The sequence below is a fragment of the Marmota marmota genome, unplaced genomic scaffold, assembly GCF_001458135.2.
Source record: "Marmota marmota marmota unplaced genomic scaffold, marMar, whole genome shotgun sequence".
Taxonomy (NCBI): domain Eukaryota; kingdom Metazoa; phylum Chordata; class Mammalia; order Rodentia; family Sciuridae; genus Marmota; species Marmota marmota.
This window is the reverse complement of record NW_026000261.1, coordinates 4,024,286-4,045,632: the sequence shown is the minus strand read 5'-3', so window position 1 is coordinate 4,045,632 and position 21,347 is coordinate 4,024,286. Positions and strand designations below refer to the sequence as shown.

The 21,347-nt window shown below is 39.9% G+C and overlaps 1 protein-coding gene across 4 annotated transcripts in view; it reads right to left on the bottom strand.

Moving 5' to 3' along the window:
- Positions 1-11,806: 11,806 nt before the first annotated feature.
- Dcx (doublecortin) overlaps positions 11,807-21,347 on the bottom strand; it is a 124,738-nt gene continuing 115,197 nt past the window's right edge. For all 4 annotated transcript variants that reach the window (XM_015497980.2, XM_015497979.2, XM_048796835.1 and 1 more), the window contains exon 7: positions 11,807-19,954. In XM_015497980.2, coding sequence (XP_015353466.1) covers positions 19,898-19,954 — 57 coding nt within the window. In that variant the 3' untranslated portion in view covers positions 11,807-19,897. The remainder of the gene's footprint in view (positions 19,955-21,347) is intronic.

Here is a 21,347-nt window from a genome sequence, read left to right as displayed (position 1 = left end):
TTTCTTCCTTCCTTCCTTCCTTCCTTCCTTCCTTCCTTCCATTTTTCACTCTCCAGAAGCTTCAAATCCTGAGATACCCCATCCAGAAAAGCATGGACACCCACAGGGATAGGGCATCCACAAACACTTCTAAGATAAGTGTGACAATTTAACCAGACTTTATAAGTCTCCTCTTAAGGGTTGCAAGGGAAACTTCTTTGTGGAATGGGTGACACTTGAGCTAAGCCTGGAAGGATAATAAGGTTTTGAGAGAAAGTAAGCATTTGAGGCATGGGGAAAAGAGATCTTTAGAGTTGAAGGTCTTGCATTAGATGGAAACGGGATGTGTGTTGGTATGGGTCCTACAGAAGAAGAGTAAGGAGGATGGGTGGGATCTGACTTCAGAGTCATGTTGGCAAATAATGGAATATCAGACTGGGTAGAGCCTAAATCTGGAGTTAAGAGTTTACATGAATTCTACAAACTGGTATGTGGAGACACAGGAGCCTGCCTAGCCAAATATAGCCATAAAGACAGTCATGGATTAGTTGACTGGGCAGCTGGGAAGGCTGCCACTGAGGGTGGATAATATAATTGAAACTTCTTTCTTGTCAAGTTCCTCTGGAATGGAAATGGCAAGTAAGGGTCCACTTATCATGAAACTGTGTACCTTGGGTACTTCACCTCCACATTTTGCTCTCTCATCTCCTTGGATTTCACTACCTCCATTATGCCCTTTGGCACATAGTCCTCACCTTTTGTCACTGGGAATCTCACACAGTACCACATTTCCTAAGAAATATCTTTTTGTCTCACAATTAATCCTCTTTCCTTGTTCTATCCAAATCCTACCATTTTCACTTATGTTCCTGAGCACAAACATGATAAAGTCACAGTAGATGTTAATAGTTGGTAATGTCTTAATAATATTGAAATATGAATGGGAGCCTTCAATGCCTTTGCTAGAAACAGAGGCAGTCATGGGACTTTAGCTTAGAGATGGGGGGATGGGGATGGGGTGAAGATGGGGGTAAGGGTGGAAATTTGAGAAGAGGGCCTTTTGGTGACCTTTGCATAAGAGTAGTCTTACTTATTTCATAAATATTTGAAAAGAGACCCCCCCATTCTCTTTCGACTCCCTCATGTTCTGCCCACCTTGTTCTTGCCCTGCAGGAGCCTTCCAGAAATAACTGTATTAATTAAACAGCACTTAGATATAGAAAAAATGCTCAATTTGGTTTGGGGATAGAAACTTTTCCTGAGTTGTCAAGGACCCCACAGAATTGAAGCTGCTGCTGTTGGAGCTCATGTTCACAGCTCCCTTGGACACTAAAATTAACAGATGGGACACTTCAATCCAGGGCACAGTTGTCAAAAAACCACAGTTTAAATCAGTCACAGACAACTGTTTCATTCCCCACACTTGCCTGGGTGTAACAACTGCAGGAATGCCTCTGCTTAAATTACACCCAGTGACACCACAGGGAGAGACATGTCTAGGCTGCACTCATTTTCTGTCCTTTCTGAGCTTCTTTTAGAGCAAGGGTCAGCAATCTTTCCAAAATGGGGTGCCAGGGTTCTGACCCATGTTCTTTTATCAGATGAATGTGTGTGGGTTTATGTATGCAAACAATGGCAAGGTTGAGGGTGATGAGATGTGGGAGAGAGGGGAGTTATTCTGAGTCTCAAAGAAGGGGATGTGGTGGGTAACTATTAGCCAAAAACAGAAGGGGACTCAGTGACAACTCACAAAAATAAATGGTGAGGAATAAGTTATATCTGTGTCCCTTGACCTGTGTGCCTGTAATAACTGAGTGTTCAGCCTCAGGGTACCAGCTCTTTGAAAATGGAATCTATCCATTACTTTGTTCATTCAGGCATTGGTTGAGTGACCACATTGTGCTAGGCACTGGAAACAGTTAATTGATTATGACTCTCTTTCCTAAGAAGCTCACAGTCTAACTTCTAGAAAATTCTGAGCAATTGAACTATTCATCAAGTCTAGAAGTTAACGTCATTCATTCTATTGGCATTTGCTGATGCTGGGTACTGCACTGCACTGGTCGTTGGTATGCAGACATACAGAAAATAATTGGACAAGGTCCTTGCCCCCAGGGGCTTCCTGTATAGTAGCATAGGCAGACACACAGATATGTCCATCCATTTGTATTCAGAGTGGTAAGGAGTGCTTGGATTAGATGAGCCTCTATGATACCTTCTGACTTAAGATCCATGATCTAGAAGGAGAATGCATTAGATCTGGGAAGCATCAGGTCTGGGGGGAGGCAGATCCATATATCTGGGACTTGATCTGTTGCAATATCAGGTACCTAATGGGTGCTTGATAAACAAGTATTATTTTTATTTTAGAAACAATCTCTTTCATCATTCCCTTTACATGGAAAAGCAATCTCAACCTAGGGAAAAGTTAGTGAATTAAAGCAGGTCTTACTGAACAGATTTTGTTCTATTTGTGGTTTGTGGACTTTGGAGCTTCTTAAACTGATGGTCATCCTATCAATGCTTCACTGCTTTGTACTGGCAGTTCTCAGTCTGGGGCCTCTGAAGGTAGTAACTGGTGTCATTAAACTATTTTTCAATGTTAAAAAAGCCTAATAGCAATTGTGAACTCAGCCAAGACAAAGCCACAGAGAACTAAGCACAATATCATATTTCTTTACTTTTGACTGAAATTATATTAGTTTGGTGTGGTTATCTCATGTGGATTAGAAGCTCTGAATGAGTAAAAAATTGGGGAAATGAATTATTCCATAATAAATGTAGCTTTGCTAGATACAAATCTTTCCAAACGTGGGGCCCACAGGGGGAAAAATAATAAAAGGGATCCTTGGTGGTAAAAGGTTGGAAATCACTGGCCTCCACGTCTGGATGCCAAAGTTTGGCTGCAGATTCAAAGCCTGTGACCACGGAATCCTGGGATTATTGGCATCTGACACCCCTGATGTGGTTCCTGTTGGAAAAGCAAACATGCTCCCTGCCCAGCTTTCTAAAGTGTTATACATTAACCTGCTTACAAAGCGCCATTCACGGGTGGACAGGTTTTTTTTGGATTGCGGTTTACTGTGTTTTTGTGCCTGCAGTGAAAGAATATTTCAGAGGAAGCACAGGCTTGCCTGAAATCTACAAAGTTATGCCATTGCCGGACAAGCAGAGAGCTCCTTATAACTTACAGAGCTGGAACAAGCTGTCCACACCTTTCTCCTTCTCCTTGATAGCCCTCGTCCAGTACCTCTGAGAACATACATTCCATGAACACATGCAAAATTGACTAAGACTATCCACTGGGCTAAGGAGGGAGGACTCCTCAGACTGGGGAGAGAGAAAGGGGTCTTCATGGAGCCTGGTCAGAGAGAATCCTTCCCATTCTTCCCATTGCCTAAAAAAGTTTTCTGGTGGAGGCTTAGGAGGAGTGCTCTGGAAAACTTGGGGTTGGGGGAGCTAAGATTTTCTGGAGAGAGAAGGAACTCCCATGAACATTGATCCCAACCACATTTTTTAAAAAGACTTTTGAAGATATAATTGTGATCAAATGCATGTAGCACAAAATTTACTATCTTAACCATCTTTAAGTTTACAGTTCAGCAGTGTGAAATATGTTCACATATTTTAGATCTCCAGAACCTTATTATCTTGTCTAATTCAAACTCTAAATCATTCAGCAATTCTTCATTTCTCCCTTCCCTTGGTTCCCAGTAATTACCATTTTACTTTCTCTTTCTGTGAATTTAATTACAGCAAATACTTCATATATGTGGAATTATTAAGTATTTAAATTTTTGTGATGGGTTTGTTTCACTTAGTATAATGTCCTTAAGGTTCATCCATGTGTCAAAATTCCTTCTCTTATTAAGGCGGCTACATAATAGTCCATTGTACTTATGTATCACATTTTGTTTATCCATTCATCTGTTGATGGTGATGGGTTGCTTCTACCTCATGGCTATTGTGAATGCAAAGAACACAGTTGTGAAAATATATCCTTGAAATCCCACTTTCATTTTTTATATATACTCAGAAGTAGGTATATGATAACTCTATTTTCAATTTTTTTTCCAGAAACCATTATATTGTTTTCCATAATGGCTTCACCATTTTATTTATATTCTTGCCACCAGTGCACAAAAGTTTTAATGTCTCTATATGCTTGCAACACTTGTTTTATTTTAATGATAAACTTCTTTATGGGAGTGAGGTGATATCTCATTGTGATTTTTATTTGTATTTCCTTAATGATTACTGCTGTTGAGCATCTTTACCTATACTTAGTGGACATTTGTATACCTTTGCCTATTCAAGTAATTTGCCCATTTTAAATCAAGTTATTCATTTTCTTGCTGTTGGGTTATAGCAATTCTTTATGTATTCCAGATAGTAATCCTTTATAAAATATATATTTTCTCAGTATTTTCTGCCATTCTACAAGTTTTGTTTCCAGTTTGTTGATTATGTCCTTTGATGCTCCAGCTCACATTTTAAAACAAATTTTAATTGAAAAACACAAATCATATATTTATGGTATACAGTATGAGGTTTTGAAATATGTATACATCATGGAGTAGTTAAGTCAAGCTAATTAATTCATGAGTCATCTCTGCTTATCATTTTTTTGGGTGAGAACACCAGAACAGTCCACATTTTTAAAATAAGCAAAATTTATTAAAATGGAAAAAAGAGCACATCAAGAATGATGCCCAGGGCCAGGCATGGTGGTGCATGCTTGTAATCCCAGTGGCTCAGGAGGCTGAGGCAGGAGGATCACAAATTCAAAGCCAGCCTCAGCAATTTAGTGAGGCCCTGAGCAACTTAGCAAGACCCTGTCTCAAAAATAAATAAAATAAAATAAAATAAAATAAAAACCATAAAACAAAAAGGCTGGAGATGTGGCTCAGTGGTCAAGTGTTCCTGGGTTCAATCACCAGTACTAAAAAAAAAAAAAAAGAATGATTGATGCCAGATTAAATGATTTCTCCAAGTCCTTGGAGACTCATGTTCTTGAGTTCCTTCCTGCTGATGCCTTGAGACACTTCTTTGTTTTTGTCTTTAATCAATCAGCACCAGGCTTGTTCTTGTGATAAAGGGCCCTATTCTTAGTACCATCCATCTACCTTTAACACCCACAACTTCCTTGTTGCTTTGACCATGCTTGTGTGATCTACCTTTTCAGATCTGGAAACCTCAAATCTACTTGTAAATTCTTTGCCATTCTAGGTACAGAAGATGGTAAATCCACAGCATTAGGACTTTGTATTAAGCCACTTTAAAAAATTCTTTTTAGATACACATGAAAGTGGAGTGTATTTTGGCCTATTATAATATATGGAGTGTAATTTATTCTTGTGGTTGTACATGCTGTGGAGTTTCATTGGTTGTGTATTCATATATTCTTTTTTTTTTTAGTTGTCTATAGACCTTTATTTTATTTACTTGTATGTGGTGCTGAGAATAGAACCCAGGGCCTCACACATACTAGGCAAGTGCTCCACCACTAAGCCACAACCCCAGCCCCAGGAAAGCCATTTTAAATACAAACTTTTATAAAGAGGCAAGTCAGTTTAATGGAAAGATTGCCAGGCTATCATTTTCTGGCTGTGTGATTACTTCCAGGTCACTTCACCTCTCTGGGCCCTAGTTTCCTATCTTCAACCACTCTGCTGTAGTTTGTTAATGGTTATTCTGGTAAAGTATGTTGGGTGTTGAGCACAGTGCCTGTCACACAATGGGGGAGATTCAGCAATTTGTAGTTCCTCCTACTGGGCTTGGACTTTCAGTCAGGATGAAGCATAGGCAGCCAAAGCATGTTATACTCAGAAACAGCACAACAATGGAGGTGGTGGGAGGGACAGGAAAAGTGAAAGCCTGCCACTGCCCAGCAGGAGGCCCAAAATATCCCAGTGGCCCTCAGTTCTTCCTAGCCCAGAGTTCTTCCTATTCTCTGACTCACTTCCCTCTGCCAGAGATAAACTTTTTCTTCCTCATCCTCCTACAGATTTAATCCTTCACCAAGCACTGTTGATGCCACCTCCTGAAAGTCTCTTGAGCTTATAACCTTCTTCCCATCTATATCACCACAACCCTTGTCCATGCTTCATTAATTTCTCACCTGGTTCATGACATCAGCCCCCAATTCACACCTTGTCTGTGGCTCTTGGGTTTCCTGTGGCTCTGTCTTCACATGGCAATAGGAAGAGTGGCCTATCTACAACTTTTATCAGCTCATCTCACTCTTCTGCTTCAAGCTTGTTTTCCCCCTTTTGGTACTGGGGATTGAATTCAGGGGTGCTTAACCTCTGAGCCAGGACCCCAGCTCTTTTATTATTATTTTTTTAAATTTTGAGACAGGGTCTCAGTAAGTTGCTTAGCACCTTGCTAAGTTGCTGAGGCTGACTTTGAATGCATGGTTCAATCCTCCTGCCTCAGCCTCCCAAACCTTTAGGGTTACAAGCGTGCACCACTATGCCTAGCTGCTTCAAACTCTTTAATGACCCCTGGTGCTGTTCAGAGGGAAATTCAAATTTCTTAATTGTGCCTTATAGGCCCCACGTGGTCTGGCCTCTGGCTGCCTCTCCAACATCACTTTTCACCTTCCCTCTATCACACTCCACACTTGAGCCACATTTTTTAGTTGCTCAAGAGCATAGCACTTTTTTTCAGGCCCTTCAAATGTTGTTTTCCCCTCACCTACAACATTCTTCCTCCCTCCAGCTAACTTTAGACCTCAGTTAAGATGTTACTTCCTCTGGGAGGGCTGTCCCAATGTCTCTGAGAATGAATTAGGTGATTCCTCTGCATATGCTTCCTCACATCCTAGCACTGGACATGCTGTGTCATAATTACCATCTACTTTAGCTAGACTTGGAGCTCTGGGAGGTGAGGGGACATGTTTACTTACTCCTGAGAGTCTACTACAGTACCTGGCACAGAGTGTGTTGCATATCTGTCAAGTGCATGAATCCTGGTTAACCTTTCCTTTTACTCACTCCCCTGCACTCCACAGCTAAGGCTCCCCTACCTCACTGGAGGCCTTTCTGATCTGCAGACATATTGGGCCTGGATCATACTTCTTTGTCTTTGTCTTTCTGGCTGAAATGCCCTTGTTCTCCCCCTTTTTCTAACAAACTCCAACTTGTTGTTTAAGCCTCAGCTCAAGTTTCACCTCCTCAGAGAAGTCTGTGCTTGAAGGGGACCATTAAAATAAGGATTTATTCTAGGCAGGGTAATTCTTAGCTCATTCTTCATCATTAATACTTTATTATACTAACTCCAATATGTAGCAGCCTTCATCACCCCATTCCACCAGTTACACTGCCCCTCCTCTGTACCCTCAGCTCCTTGTAGCACCTCTGTCATAGCACTTCCACAAGGTTTTGGGGGATGGGTTTCTGTTTGTTTAGTTTAGATTCCACCCCACCCCATCCTGCCCTCCATGTTGTAGGAGGACATTCTATGACCTTAACTCCTCCCCCAGCCCCTGGCTTCTTGTAAGGGGACCTTGACTCATTTCTTCAATTAAAACGAAACATAAATTCTGTCCTTCCCCCACTCTTTGTCTTTCCCTGCCAGTATGCCCACTCATTACTGAGACAAGCCAGAGCTGCTTCCCTTTCAGGAAGCATCATTTTTCCAATTAGCCTTTGATTGGAAATAGTGCCATTGCAGCTGGGCTGCTTTAAGTGTTTGCTGATGGTTGGCAACCTGGTCATATGGAAAGAGTGCTGAACCAGGACTCAGGAGTCCCCAGTACTAACCATCTCTGCCTTTATCCAAATGTTGGAACATGGTGACTCCCTTCCATCCCTGGGACTCAGTTTCTTCCTTTTGAACCATGAGAGGTTTGAATTTAGTCTTTTGCTGCTTCAAGTGTGGCCTAAGCATGGAGCGGGGGTGGGTAGCTTGTGAGAAATGCAGTCTGGGTCCCAAATTAAATCTCTGAAATCAGACTCTATTTTAACAAGTTCCCCAGGTGATACTGTCCACAGCAAAGTTTGGGAAGTACTGTAAACTTCCCAGAGGAAATGATCACTGAGGCTCTTGTTCAACATACAGCTTTCCAGGTTGTTGTCCTGGAGACTCTAATGAAGTGAGACTAAGGTGGAGTCCCGGAATTAGTATTTGTAACAAGTACTTCATGTGACTCATATCTGTGAAGTTTGGAAAACATTGGATAAGTGGTTTATGAAAGTCTTTCTGCCTTTTACATTCTGCAATTCTATATGTACTGGTTCATTTCTGAGAGTAGTAAATAGTGGTACCTAATTCAGAACTCTGGGACTTATCCCTCTCTCAGCTAGGGGAAGCATTTGCAGAATCAGTCACATCTATTCAGGCAGGAAAAGAAAGGATTAAAAAAATTTAAGCAAGGGGTCTCCTTGATTGGAGAAAATCAGCAGTCTCCGGGGTTCAAAGACAAATTACCTGCCTACTCAAAGTTGTCTCCTCAAAGCAATCAGGATATAATCAGGCAATCTGAATGACCCTCTTAGAGTTTTGGAAAAGGGGGAAGAGAAATGAAGGGTGTAGCACCTCTCCCACACTGGCAAGTAGGGCAGGAGAGTGGTGGGTGGACAAGTTGACAAGAAAACCTAGGGAAAGCCTCTCCCTGAAATCAATCCTATTTTTCCAAACTCTCAGAATGGATATGTGGCCTGACAAGGGATGTTTTCTGATTTGTGAGTTTATTTATATGGATTCTTTTTTAGAAACATATAAAAACTAAATCACATTTAGTTATATGTTTAACAAATAACCTTTATTTGGAAAAGGAAAAAAAAATTTACACAAGATCAGGACTGCTCTGGAAAGTTCGGGAATAGAAAGTTGCCAGTTTTTCTCCATGTTTGGATTTGTTTTTCTTATAAATATGCCTTAAGTTCCGTTGCTGATAGGTTTTGGCTACATCTGAGATTTAGACAGGTGGGGAGAATGTGGAAGGGCATTCAGAGGGTATTTTTCTAGGCAGGGAAAGAAGGGTAGAGTCTGTCAGCAAGGGTGAAGTGTGAATGAGCATTGCAGAGCCAGGGCTGAAGTTAGGGGAGGAGGTGTGCAAGAGGCTACTGAGCTGTCCAGAGCAGAAGAGGGTCTGGGACCAAGAGAAGCTCAGGCTGAATTGCTCAAGTTAGGGATTTCCCTCTTTTGTATTTCTTCCCTACATCCAATTTGTCCACCAAATCTTTGCACTTCTATATCAGCAGTTCCATGGTCCAGCAGCTCTGGCCTTAACTCATGATCTGCTTACATCCCCATCTTGGCCTTTGTAACAGCTGTGAAGACCTTGTGTCTTTACCTACACAAGTTTGGTTTTGAAAAAAGATGTTTTTTCAAAAAACTAAATATATAGAGATCTCTCTAGAAGTAAGTTTCTTGAGTCTGTTCTTTGAGGAGACATGCAAACTCTAAACCAAATGGCCCACATCATACCCATTACATAAATTCTGAGTCCTGGGGAAAAGAAAGTAGAATTAATCAGAGCAGGGAATTCCTAAACAAGAGATGGCTTCAGAATTCTCTTGGAGGGCTTGTTAACACAGGAATCACTAAGCCTCACTTTCAGAGTTTCTAATCCCATTTATGTGGGGTGGGGCCCAAGGATGTGCATTTTTGACAGGTTCCTAATTGGTGCCTATGCACTGTTTTGGGTGCTTCTTATACCGTGGGGAAGAGGGAAAGCTGAAGGGAGGATGAGAGAGGAATGGGGAAAGCCTAGAAGAGAAGGGAGAGGTGGAAGGGGAGAAGATCAAATACCCTGAGGAAGAATTTCCTTCAAATACTAAACAACCTTTTTCTTTTTTATTGATACATTATGATTATACATAATAGTGAAATATTTTGTGATATATTTGTACATGCACATAACATAATTTGATCAATTTTATTCCCTACTACTTCCCCTTTCCCTCCCCTCTTCCCAATCCACGTCCTCTATTTTACTGGTCTCCCTTTTATTTTTATGAGATTCCCTTTAATGTTTTTTCTCTATAGCTAGCTTCCCATATTAGAGGGAACATAAAACCCTTAATTTTCTGAGTCTGGCTTATTTTGCTTAGCATGATTCTCTCCAGTTCCATTCATATTCCTGCAAATTGATTTCATTCTTCTTTATGGCTGAATTAAACTCCCTTGTTGAATACCTTCTTTTTTCTTATAACCCCACCCATACTTGTTTCTCCACATCTCCATTCTTTTAGTCTAAACAAGTGGTTTCCAATTTTCTGGACTTCCAAATCTTTAAAATTTCAAAAAGAAAAATAGGCTGGGCATGCTGGTACAGGCCTGTAATCCCAGCAGCTTGGGAGGCTGAGGCAGGAAGATGATAGGTCTGAAGTCAGTCTCAACAATTTAGCAAGGCTGTAAGAAATCTAGTGGGAACCTGCCTAAAAATAAAAAATAAATAGGGCTGGGGATGTGGCTCAGTGGTTTAAGAGCCCTTGAGCCTAGTCTCTGGCACACCCCCCCAAAAAAAGATTTGAGTCGCTCCCATGATTAGTCACTTGAGATATTAAAGACAAATACATGCCTATCTTTTACTGTAACCAAAATTTCATAAAAGAATGGATAGTAGAATGAATAAGATATTAAGCTATGTGGATATATGATTATATGACCTGTGTGATTCTACATCATGTACAACCAGAGGAATGAGAAGTTATACTCCACTTATGTATATGTCAAAATGCATTGTACTGTCATTTATAACTAATTAGAACAAATAAAAAGGAATTGACATTTTTAATACCAAAAGGTAAAATAATCACAAAATTAAAAATTGTCATTTATATGAAGTATGTTACGTCTATTAGGAAAACACTACAGTTTTTTAGGGAGGAACAGTTTTTGCTTTCCACCAGAGTCTGGTGATTTTTGTTTGTTCTGCACTGCTGGTAACTGAACAGACCTTATGTTTGCTTGGCGAGTAGTCTATCATTGTAATATATACCCAGTCTTTTGTGAAAAATTTATTACAAAATTATTGTTACAGAGGTCTAGCCAGTCTGATTGTTGCATCCAACTTTCCTTTGGATTAGGCACACCAAGAAATGCCATCTCCATCTACTTTCTTTGTTCTCACCAGAGTGATGTTGATCTGGTTGCTAAAATATTGTATGGAGGAGACATTCCAATTTACCTCAGTCCTTGGAAGTGCCTAGTGTATGTTGGCATCTTTGCTTCTGGAAACACAGGTCAGATGGGAACTACAATGTTGGCCTTTAGAATTGTGGGGTTGACCAAAGTGTCTCCCAAGATCTCAGCCTCCTCTTTCTGTGCTGTTTCCTCCCACCCTTGACATCAACCTCTTCCCACGTACAGTTCCTTATGTTCTTGACCCCATTAAAACCCAATCTGAGAAAAATATTTAACTAGTTATTTATGCCTTAGGGTGAATAAAATATTTATGTGTTCCCTCTCCCAGAGAGTAGCTGCACCATAACCTATTGAGAATGGAAAGCTGCACTGTTTAATGAATTGCAGACAGCAGGTAGAGATATTTTCAAATCTTTCTTGGATTTCTGCAAACAGAGTACTAGAAGTGACCACCTATTCTGAAGACACGGACTGACCCTGGGCAAAGGATTTTAGATACAAAAAGAAGTCATTTGATTGCTGCTCAACACTGGAGGGAGATGCTGTCAATCATGGTTTTTCCATCATACATTGATCCTCAGCTTCATTATCTGTAAAATTAAGGGGTTGGGCAATATACTGTCCAAGTTTTGTGCCAGCTTGGACATTTTATGGTTATATGATTATTTGTTTAATGGTTAAAAAAATAGAATGTCAGCCAAAAATATTGAAATCAAATTTTATTTTTGGAAAATGACATTACACCCATCTTGCAAATGTACACAAAAAAGAGAATGCAATGGAGAACAGAGCTTGAGAGCCAAAATGATTGCAAGAGCAGCTCTTTGGCTGCACAGTATTGAACACTGTGAATCTGCAGCATTCACAGTTCACAACACTTTACACGCATGGGGAACTTCTCTAGACGACCTTGAAGTCCTCTGACCAAAGAGCCCTCATCAAATTATGAAGGGGGGGGGGAAAGGGATGTTAACAGGCACAGGAGATAAAAAGGGTCTGCCCCAACCAGTTTTACATGGGCCTCACCAAACCTACCAGTCCAAAGGGAACCGCAAACCAAAAAGGAAAATTGCAATCTAAGAGTGGGCTAGGCAGTACCTGGGAAACAGCAATGCATATAAACCCAGGTCCTTGTCTTTTCCGATAATAACCATTCTAAAGAGATGACTAAAACTCATAAGTATGTTATATTTCTCTGTTTTTATTTTCTTTTTTCTTTTCAAATAATTATTGGTCATTGGTCTTCGGATGTCTCCAAATTCCCCCAAACTACTGCAGGGATAAGGATGTCATTGTCTATTGTCTTTGGATTTCATGTGATTCTGAGAACTATTCAATTCTGTAATGTGATCAAACAAAGACACTCCCAATTTGCCACTGATTTTTATGTGAAAGGGAATTGAGTCTTTGATCACCATGCCATTCCTTGAGAAATGGTCAATAACTGCTGAGAAATGTCTTTCCCCCTTTTGGCTTATTTATTCTTTGTTGACTTTACTTGGCAAGAATGATTGGCCCCTAAATCATTTATTTACAAAATACCTGGGAGCAGGGAAGATACCTGGGAGCAGGGAGCGGGAGAGGGGAGAAGGGCCACAAGAAAGAATATATTATTTTCAGAGGTTAAAATGAGTTAGTTAAGAAATGTGATGTACAATACCATGCATTTACTCTCCAAAGCTAGTCACTAGCAAGCTAACGCCTCTAACACTACAACCACCAATTACAGCTGTTTTGCTACAGTTACTCAATTCTAACTACAGCTATAGGGCACAAAGGGTGGGCTGTTTCCATTTTAAACTTTCTCCCTTTGAAAATGGCCATAAAAACATTTTCTATACACGTTTAATGGTACAAAAAGGTGACCAAAAATGTTTTAAAGAACTTACCACATATGAGAAATGCAAAATTCAATCAAAACATGCATTAGTTGTGTACAAGTCATAAGGGATCATTGGCTTCAAGCTGCAATATATTACAGGACCATACACTGGAGACATTTTGGTATAACCTCCTACTTGCTTAAGCCCCATTAAGAGAAATTATAATGAAACTCATTGGAAATTTTGGCATCCCATATGATATTGCCAAGCAGTGACATTCCCAGGGGCTGTGAACTCTACTGAATAAATGAACACCTAACAAGTTAGCTTCTCTAGGCCCACTGATTACATATATAGGGACTGCCTGTGCAGTTGGTGTCAAAAATAAAATGTTGAGGTGAATCTGTAACAGAAGGAAAAACTACATCTCAATTAAGTGAATGTTTCTTTTTATAGTATGGATTTGTTAAATACCCTTTTCATTTACATTAACCCCAGTTGCCTACCAGTTGAGCTTGACCAACTCAACAGTTGGCAAATGCAAAACAAAAGGTTATTACAGAGAGCTTAATGAGTAGTGGTAAAAGTTTAAACAAATTGCTCCTGCTCCCCCCCCCATCCCCACCCAGCCAAACCAAATGGCAGGATCAATAACCTGTGGTCTCTCATTATATTGCAGCTTTTTCAACTATGAGCAAATTAAACAAAATCAACTAATAGTATTTAGCTGATATGAACCCATGGGTGGATTTTTCTTTTCAGCTGAGTATTTCTCTGAGCACACTTTACTGCTCCACAAAAATGGCAGACTACAAAGGAACCACAAAGTATTCTGTACAGTGCTTGGAAGGCAACGACCTAAAGATAAATGAGCTCTAAGAAAAATGATTGAGGTCTGCTGAGACCGAAAATGGAAAAGACAAAGGGCCAGGGTCAGGTTAATTTCCACCAACATGCTTCTGACTATACTGGAGTAAGACTAGGGCTGGTTGAGTCTGGAAATAATTTTGCATCAATTCCAAGGCAAAAAATCACAGGCTAAGAAAAAGCATATGCTCAGTGCCTAGACAGGGAGGAGGAAAAACCGAAAAGTGATCAAAGAATTGCACAGTAAAAAGAGAGTGATAACAGAGCATAAACTGAGAACAAATATAGGGAAATAGAAAAGAAAAAAATGATACATGGGGGAGGTAAAGTGGCAAAAAGCCATTGATTTCTTCAGGTTATTTCCCAGAAATGAGAAATTCCTATGCCTTCAAGTCTTTGTCTTAGTTTACAAGGTGTTTATTCTGACTTCTATTATGTCATCTGATCTCCCTCAACTAACCCACCCTTCTGGGATCAGGAGAAGGAAGAGGCCTTAATTCCAAATGGGCATCCTATACTCCCCTAGCCCCAGACATCCAAGATAAGAAAAATTCACCTCTAATTCCTGAAGATGTTGAAGCCAATAAACTAAGGGATAAAAAGTCAGTCATCACAAATGGTAGCCTATGCCAACAAGCTTGGCTAATGTTGAGGGCTGCATGGATCCTTAACAAGAAAACAAGCAGAAAGCAACATCAAGAGGCTGGGTGTGAAGACCACAGCAGAGCTTTGGGAATGGAAGCAAGCTCTGGGAAGCAGAGTAGAGGAGATAGAGAAGAAACACCCATTTTCCTGAAGGGATAAGAGGGTCAGGCATACTGAAAGATAGAGTGAGACTTCTAGACTGTGATGAGAGAAAATGGAAGGGGCTAGGAGAATTTGCTAATAGTCTCAGCCCATAGTAGGTTGCCCTCTGAAATCATTGCTCTGTGATTATAGAAATTTGTTTGCCTCTCCACACTTGTGTCTTTGCTGCTGTGTAACAAGAACCACCTGTCTTTTACATACCAAAGAAGTGAGATCTGCTAGCCAGAAGAATAAAATTGGGAATTCATTTTTTAAAAATGACCCGTATTGTCTTATATGTAATCACAGGTTTTAAGGGCTAACTAATGGCAATCTACTGAATGATAATAGCACTAGACTGACTCTCGGCCACCAACAGCCAGAAAATCTGACAGAGATGCCTCTCTGGCCAAAAGGTAGGCATGAAAATCAATGAACTATCCTTGCTCCAGGTGGTCATATCTGCAAGGAAGAGGAAAACCTGCATGGACTCATAGAACAGTGGATGGAGCTTTATATGAAGTCCTCTTAGGGCAGAGGCAGAAATATGACAGTTTCTAAACTCCATCCTAGAAAAGAGACTCAGGAGATTTGCAAGGCTCAATTGCTAGAAAAAAAGATCCCATATCACTCCTGACATACTATCAAAGGTTGGGCCAGTGCTCAGCTTCTTCCTTCTCTGGGTTCCAGGTCTCATAACATAGAACTCCTGTTCCTTCCCCACTCCTCAAAGTGCTGATGGGTTATTCAGGAAACCAATCTGAGTCTAAAAGCCAAGTGTCTTAATGCATCAAAGACAAAACATGCTTGAGGCCTGGCCATGAATCCTATGGCTCCATGTAGCCAAAACCAAGTTTCAGTCACCTTCAAAAAATAATACCCAGTGCCTTTTATTTCCATAACAAATAGACAACTGTGAAGGAAGTCATTCAAACCACACTGTTCCAATGCTTCTGTCTAGGGAAGTCTCTTGACATAGATGTTTCTGACGTGCACTGTATTTTGAAAAATTCCCACTGGTGTGTATTATGCTGAAGTTCATTCTGAGGACATGGGTATGTTCTTTCTCCAATCCCAGGGAGACGTGTGATTTTTTTTTTAAAGAAAATACATTTAGAATAAAATTTGAGAGGGAGTAGGTGCATCTCTACCCCGAGTATTGAAGAGATTAGGGTTGGAGATATAATTCTGTCCAAGGCAAGCACTGAATTCCTTGTCTGTGACCTGGGCTAGGTGATTCTAAGAAGGATCTAAGAAGATAGCTACATATCTACATTAAGATTCCTTGGCTACTTCTGATTGAGGAGGAGCAAAGGAAGAAGAAGGAAGTACCCGAGGAATGGGGTAAGCCTAGTAGGAGGTCTCTTAGAACTCAATTAATGAATACCCGTTAGTTCCCAGGAAGAGCCTTGCTAAATGTTCAGACCTTGTTTCCCTGGTTTCTGCCATGGAAGGCCACAGGAGCAATGTACACAAGAAGATGAGTATGGTGCATAGAGCACACTGCTTGCTATTTTGGTGCAAACACAAGGAACCAATGTTTAACATCAACCAGGGAACATTTTAGTCACAATGCCCCTTGCTTAAACCTGGAAACTCTCCCCATCAGGGGAGGATGGCTATGGGGACATTGTGTATGAGGACAACCACAGAAAGACTAGGTTATTTTCTCTAGCTGGTCTAGTGGAAAGAAATCATTGCTATTTTAAAAGCAATCATTACCAGTAGCAATGGTAGCTGCACTAGTTTTTAAAATGCTGAAAAGCCATCTCAGAAAATCAGGATGAACACAGCTATTACTTCACTCTTCCTTTCTTCCTTTCCCTGCTCTTGAAACAAGAAACCTTTAGTCCTTTGCCTGGGAGGACAAATCAGTATGTGGTGACATGTGTGGAGCAGATAGGGAAAACTAGTTTTCTTCTATTCCATTTTGACAGAGTAAGTAGCTCAGAGGACTATTCCAAAGGCGCCTCAAGATGGGGCATACCCTGAGTTAGATAGACTGTGTTCCTATTGGTCTTAAATGCCTCCCTCTCTTTGGGGACATCTGCAGCCCATGTGAATGGGAACCATGTGAATGTGGGGAGAAAGGGCCATATTAAGTTGCTGGGTGGATTTCCCACTGAGATCAGGGCAGCAGCATATGGCTCCAAGATGCAACATGACCCTGGGAAAGAATTCTCAGGAGCCTAATGGAAGGCAATACTGGTTAGTGGGAAAAGGCCCTGGAATAAGAGCCAAGAGATGCGGGTTCTAATCCCAGCCCTGCCCCTAGCCAGCTGTGTGACCTCAGGGAAATTACTTTACCTATGTTTCTCCATTTCCTGGCCTGAAAAAAATGAGGAATTTGGGAGTGGATGATGTGATCTTAAGGTTCCTTCCAGCTAGAAAACTCTATGATTCAATCTAGGCTAATACTAAAGTCCATAAGGACACAAAGCAGTCATGCTAATGGCTATCCTTTCCAAAACAGTGAAGAGAAAAGGAGATTTTCTCTCAATTTACCTCTAGTTAACACTACTTATGAAGTTAGTTGTTCAGCCCATCCCCTATATATACATTTCCCCTTCTTTGTCCCTATTTCTATTTATGTAGGGAAGAAAAATTAGGAGGTAGGAACAAGCAACAGATGGATTGTGTGTGTGTGAGTGTGTAAGAGAGAAGTTATGGGGAGTGGTGGCAAATGCTTGCTGACTTGATGTTTGCTGACCATGAAGCAGTCAACACAATGGGACTAGAGTGGTAAAACAGAACTGGATAAATTGGGAACAAATAAAAGGGGTAAATGAGCTCAGTGACACTTTTTTTTTGCTTTGAAAAATGGGCTAATTTAAAATGCAATTATTGGAGGCTTGAATTTTGAACTACGCCAAGCCCCTCAAAGTGGCAATACAGAAACACTTCCTTATAATTAATTAAAAGAAAGATGGAAACTGTACTATTGTTACAGAAGACTGCTGATTCCAAGATTATTATAAATACAATATGTCCATTTAGTATTTTCTAGTGGTACATAAGCCACATGCAAGGAAATTCTCAGCTTGTGTAGAGCATGAGGAAATCTGGTTTCTTCCTCTGGTCCTACTCTCCCAGCAGTCATTAAGCTGCCTCTCTAATTCTTTATCTTAAAATGAAGGTATGGGACTAAATGAAATTTTAAGAAAGACAGTGGATGGAGTCTTTTGAAAGACCTGGTGTAAAGTTTAAAAATAGACCCCCCATCATTCTCTATCCCCAACTCCCATTCCAAAGTACCATTTTTTTTCTAATTAATTTTTAACTATTTTAGGAGGCAATATGAAAACTGTGAGCTTCTAGAAAGAATTAGGGGCTAGGTGAAATGAGTTTCTCAAATGTTTTGAATGGATCTACAAATGCAGGAGAGATCAAAAGGAGATCCTCATAATTTGGGGGTTCTTCATTGAATGATCAGAAGAATCAGAAACCCATATTACCATCATCTCACTTCTCCTGAATCAAAACTGTTTCTGGTAATTAAGGACTTCTGAAATTGTCTAGGGACCTCTAGCTACTCCTTCCATCCGGTGTTTTTCCCTGCACATCAGCAATGCCACCAAGTTGCCATCAATCCATGTTGGGTTGTCTTATAGTATATTTCCTAATTGTGAATCAGCTGCAAAGGAGCATATGCATGTCTACGCACGTGTGTGCGTGCACACACACGCACACACACACACACATACACATACACACAGACACACACAGCAAGCTCATTCCATTCGTGGGAGGGACAACTGCATGTCACTCAGTAGCCAAACAAAAGCTTGGCTTTGAATGATGCACCTTTCAAAATATCTGAACAATTACAAAGCAATAAAGGAAATCTTCATATCTGCTCAAGGCAAACACAGAATTAGCATGCATGGCTTTCACCTAAATTTAGTTGTCTTTGCCATTATGGGCTATGATTACAGACAAAAAGCAGTGTTATGAACCTGTACCTCAAAGACTGAGAATTATTTTAAATGATCAGTCCTTAATAAAGAGAAATCCTTTCTAGTGTTAAAGTGAAAGGTTTCTGTATCTTCAGTATGAAATATTAGGATTATAGATAAAAAAGAGTTGCTTAAAATATGCCATAACATTTCATTTAAAATATAATTAGAATGTCTGGTCCACATTGAAATTATTAATGTAAGCATAACTGTTAAAAAGCTATCAAAAGACTGATTCTATTGAATTGGCCTCTGCTATTCATTTCATATTCTCCTGGAGGTTACTGTTTGGCAGTGACAGCATGATTTCTAAACTACATTATTCTTCTGCATTTTTTTGGTAAATTTTCTACATGTGTTTTTTAGACAAAAGAAAAATCACCAGTTTATAAAAAAGGAGCCTGAAGAGTTTGCTCCTGAAATACAGACATGAGTTTTTATAAAAAGGATATTGGTTTCTTGCTATAAAAAGTGACCGAAAGTTGTCAGACCTGAAAACAAATTCTCACAGTGTTTTCAGTGTTGGCTGTTTACAAGGCATTCAATAGAACAGAGATAGATGGATACCATACAGTTCATTGTAATAACTTGGTATGTTGGACAGCTTTCTAGATGAATCAAATATATAACATCCTTTATTCCAAAGTCTTATCAATTACTTATTGATTCCAAATTGCCCCAGTGGAGAAGTTGACCAGGAATTGACTGTGCTTTTTAACATCTACTGAAACATCTGCAGTATTTCCCAATTCTGCTTCATCTCTTTTAGCTAGTCCTGCCCCACAGTCCTAAGCATCTGGTGCCATAATTATTAGTTGCTGGTGTTTCTACCCCTTGACAGACAGGATTGGTGCTAGACAACAAATTGGGGCTCAATCAGGAGTAAAGGGCAAGGCTGGGAAGCCGCCTTGCCATCCTCCTGGGAGCCTCCAGCATTCTTAAGATCCGGAGACAAGGGGCACTTGTGTTTGTCACTCTTGGATGCGCCAATAAGATTTTTTCCCCACACAAACATTTTAAGTGCTATATAAACAGCCCTCTACAGAAGGAAGACTGCTATAGTGTATGAGTGAGACAGGAAAAATAATGAAGGCGCCTAAATATTCAGTAGAAAGGTCATGGACTAGCACATTTGGCATCCCTGGAAAGTTACCCCAAAGGACGGTTATCAATCTATCTCTCATAATTGGTAACTGTGGATCAGTGGCCCAGAGGAGAAATCACAGGAAAATAAACCCAACATACTACAGTGTGTTTTTGAAAAATAACAACAACAACAAACGAAAAATTGAAAGCACCAATAGCCCTGTTGGACACTTCAGAGTGAAGTATCCTACTTTAGTGGTAGGATTGGATTTGTACTCTGGATTCTACACACTCTGTCCTCCTTCACATGGAATCACCAAGCGAGTCAGAGTCATCCAAGGACAGGGGCAGGTACAGGTCCTGTAAGAAGAGAAGAGGCAAAGTTAACTTTCCCTTTCTTGACATCTTGAGATTTGGAATGACTGTTTTAGTTTTTATAACTAGTTTTTCCCTAATTTTTATTTTTAAATAATTATTTATTCATAAGAAACAGAAAAATGCATAGGGAGATAACCATATGCTAATGTAGCCTTCACCCACCTTTCCCCAAACATAACATCTTAGAGTTCTATTTGCACTCATTTGTTTGAGTGAATAATCCTATGCAATTGTATTGCATGCACATTTGTGTGACTATCACCAGAGTCAAGATGCAGAACTCTCAGCACAGGGCTCTCTTGTGACACCCTTTTATAACTATATCCATCCACATCTGCTTCCCCAAGCCCTGACAACCAACAGAGATGCTTCCCTCCTCTGTAATTTTTGAATTTCAAGGATGTTGGCTAAATAGAATCGTGAAGTTAATAAGATTTGGGGATTGATCTTTTTCAGCCAGCATAATTCCCTGGAGATTCAAACAAGTTGTTACATGTATAAATATATCAATAGTTTACTCCTTTGTATCCCTGAGTTGTCTTCCATGGTACAGAAGTAAACAGATTGCTTAACAATGCACTCACTGAAGGGCATGTGGAATGATTCCAATTTGGGACCATTGTAAATAAAGCTGCTGTAAATATTCATGTGCACGTTTTTATGTGAATGTAAGTTTTCATTTTTTTCTGGAATAAATGCTCAAGAGTGCAATTCCTGATTGCACTATGGTAATTGCATGTTTAGTTTAGGGTTTTCTTTATTCTTTTTTCCTTTTTTATATTTTTGTTTTGGTACTGGGGATCAAATCCAGGGTCTTCCACATGCATATTGAGTTTTATCAGGACTACCATATTGTTTTCCAGAATGGCTGTACATTTTTACCTTCTCACTAACCAAATATTAGTGATTTCAGTGTCTACACATCCTCACCAGCATTTGGTGCTTTCACTACTTTTTATTTTAACCATTCTTGTGGATTTGCAGTGATATCTCATTGAGATTTTAATTTGCATTTCTGTGATGGGCTAATGATACTAAAATATCTCATCATGTATTTAAATGATATCTGTATTTCCTCTGAGTGAAATGTTTCTTCATATATTTTGTTCATTTCCTAACTGGATTTTTTCTTGTCAGTTTTAAGAGTTATTTATATATTCTTTAAATAAGTCTATTGTAGATATGTGGACTTGCAGATATTTTCCTCCCTGTGAGTAGTTTGTATTTTCATAACTTTTGCATGGTCTTTGGCAGAGCAAAAGTTTCTAATTTTGGTTAGGTCCAACCTATACAATTTATCAATTTTTTTCTCCTGTAAATTGTTCTCTCTCTCTCTCTCTCTCTCTCTCTCTCTCTCCCTCTCCCTCTCCCTCAT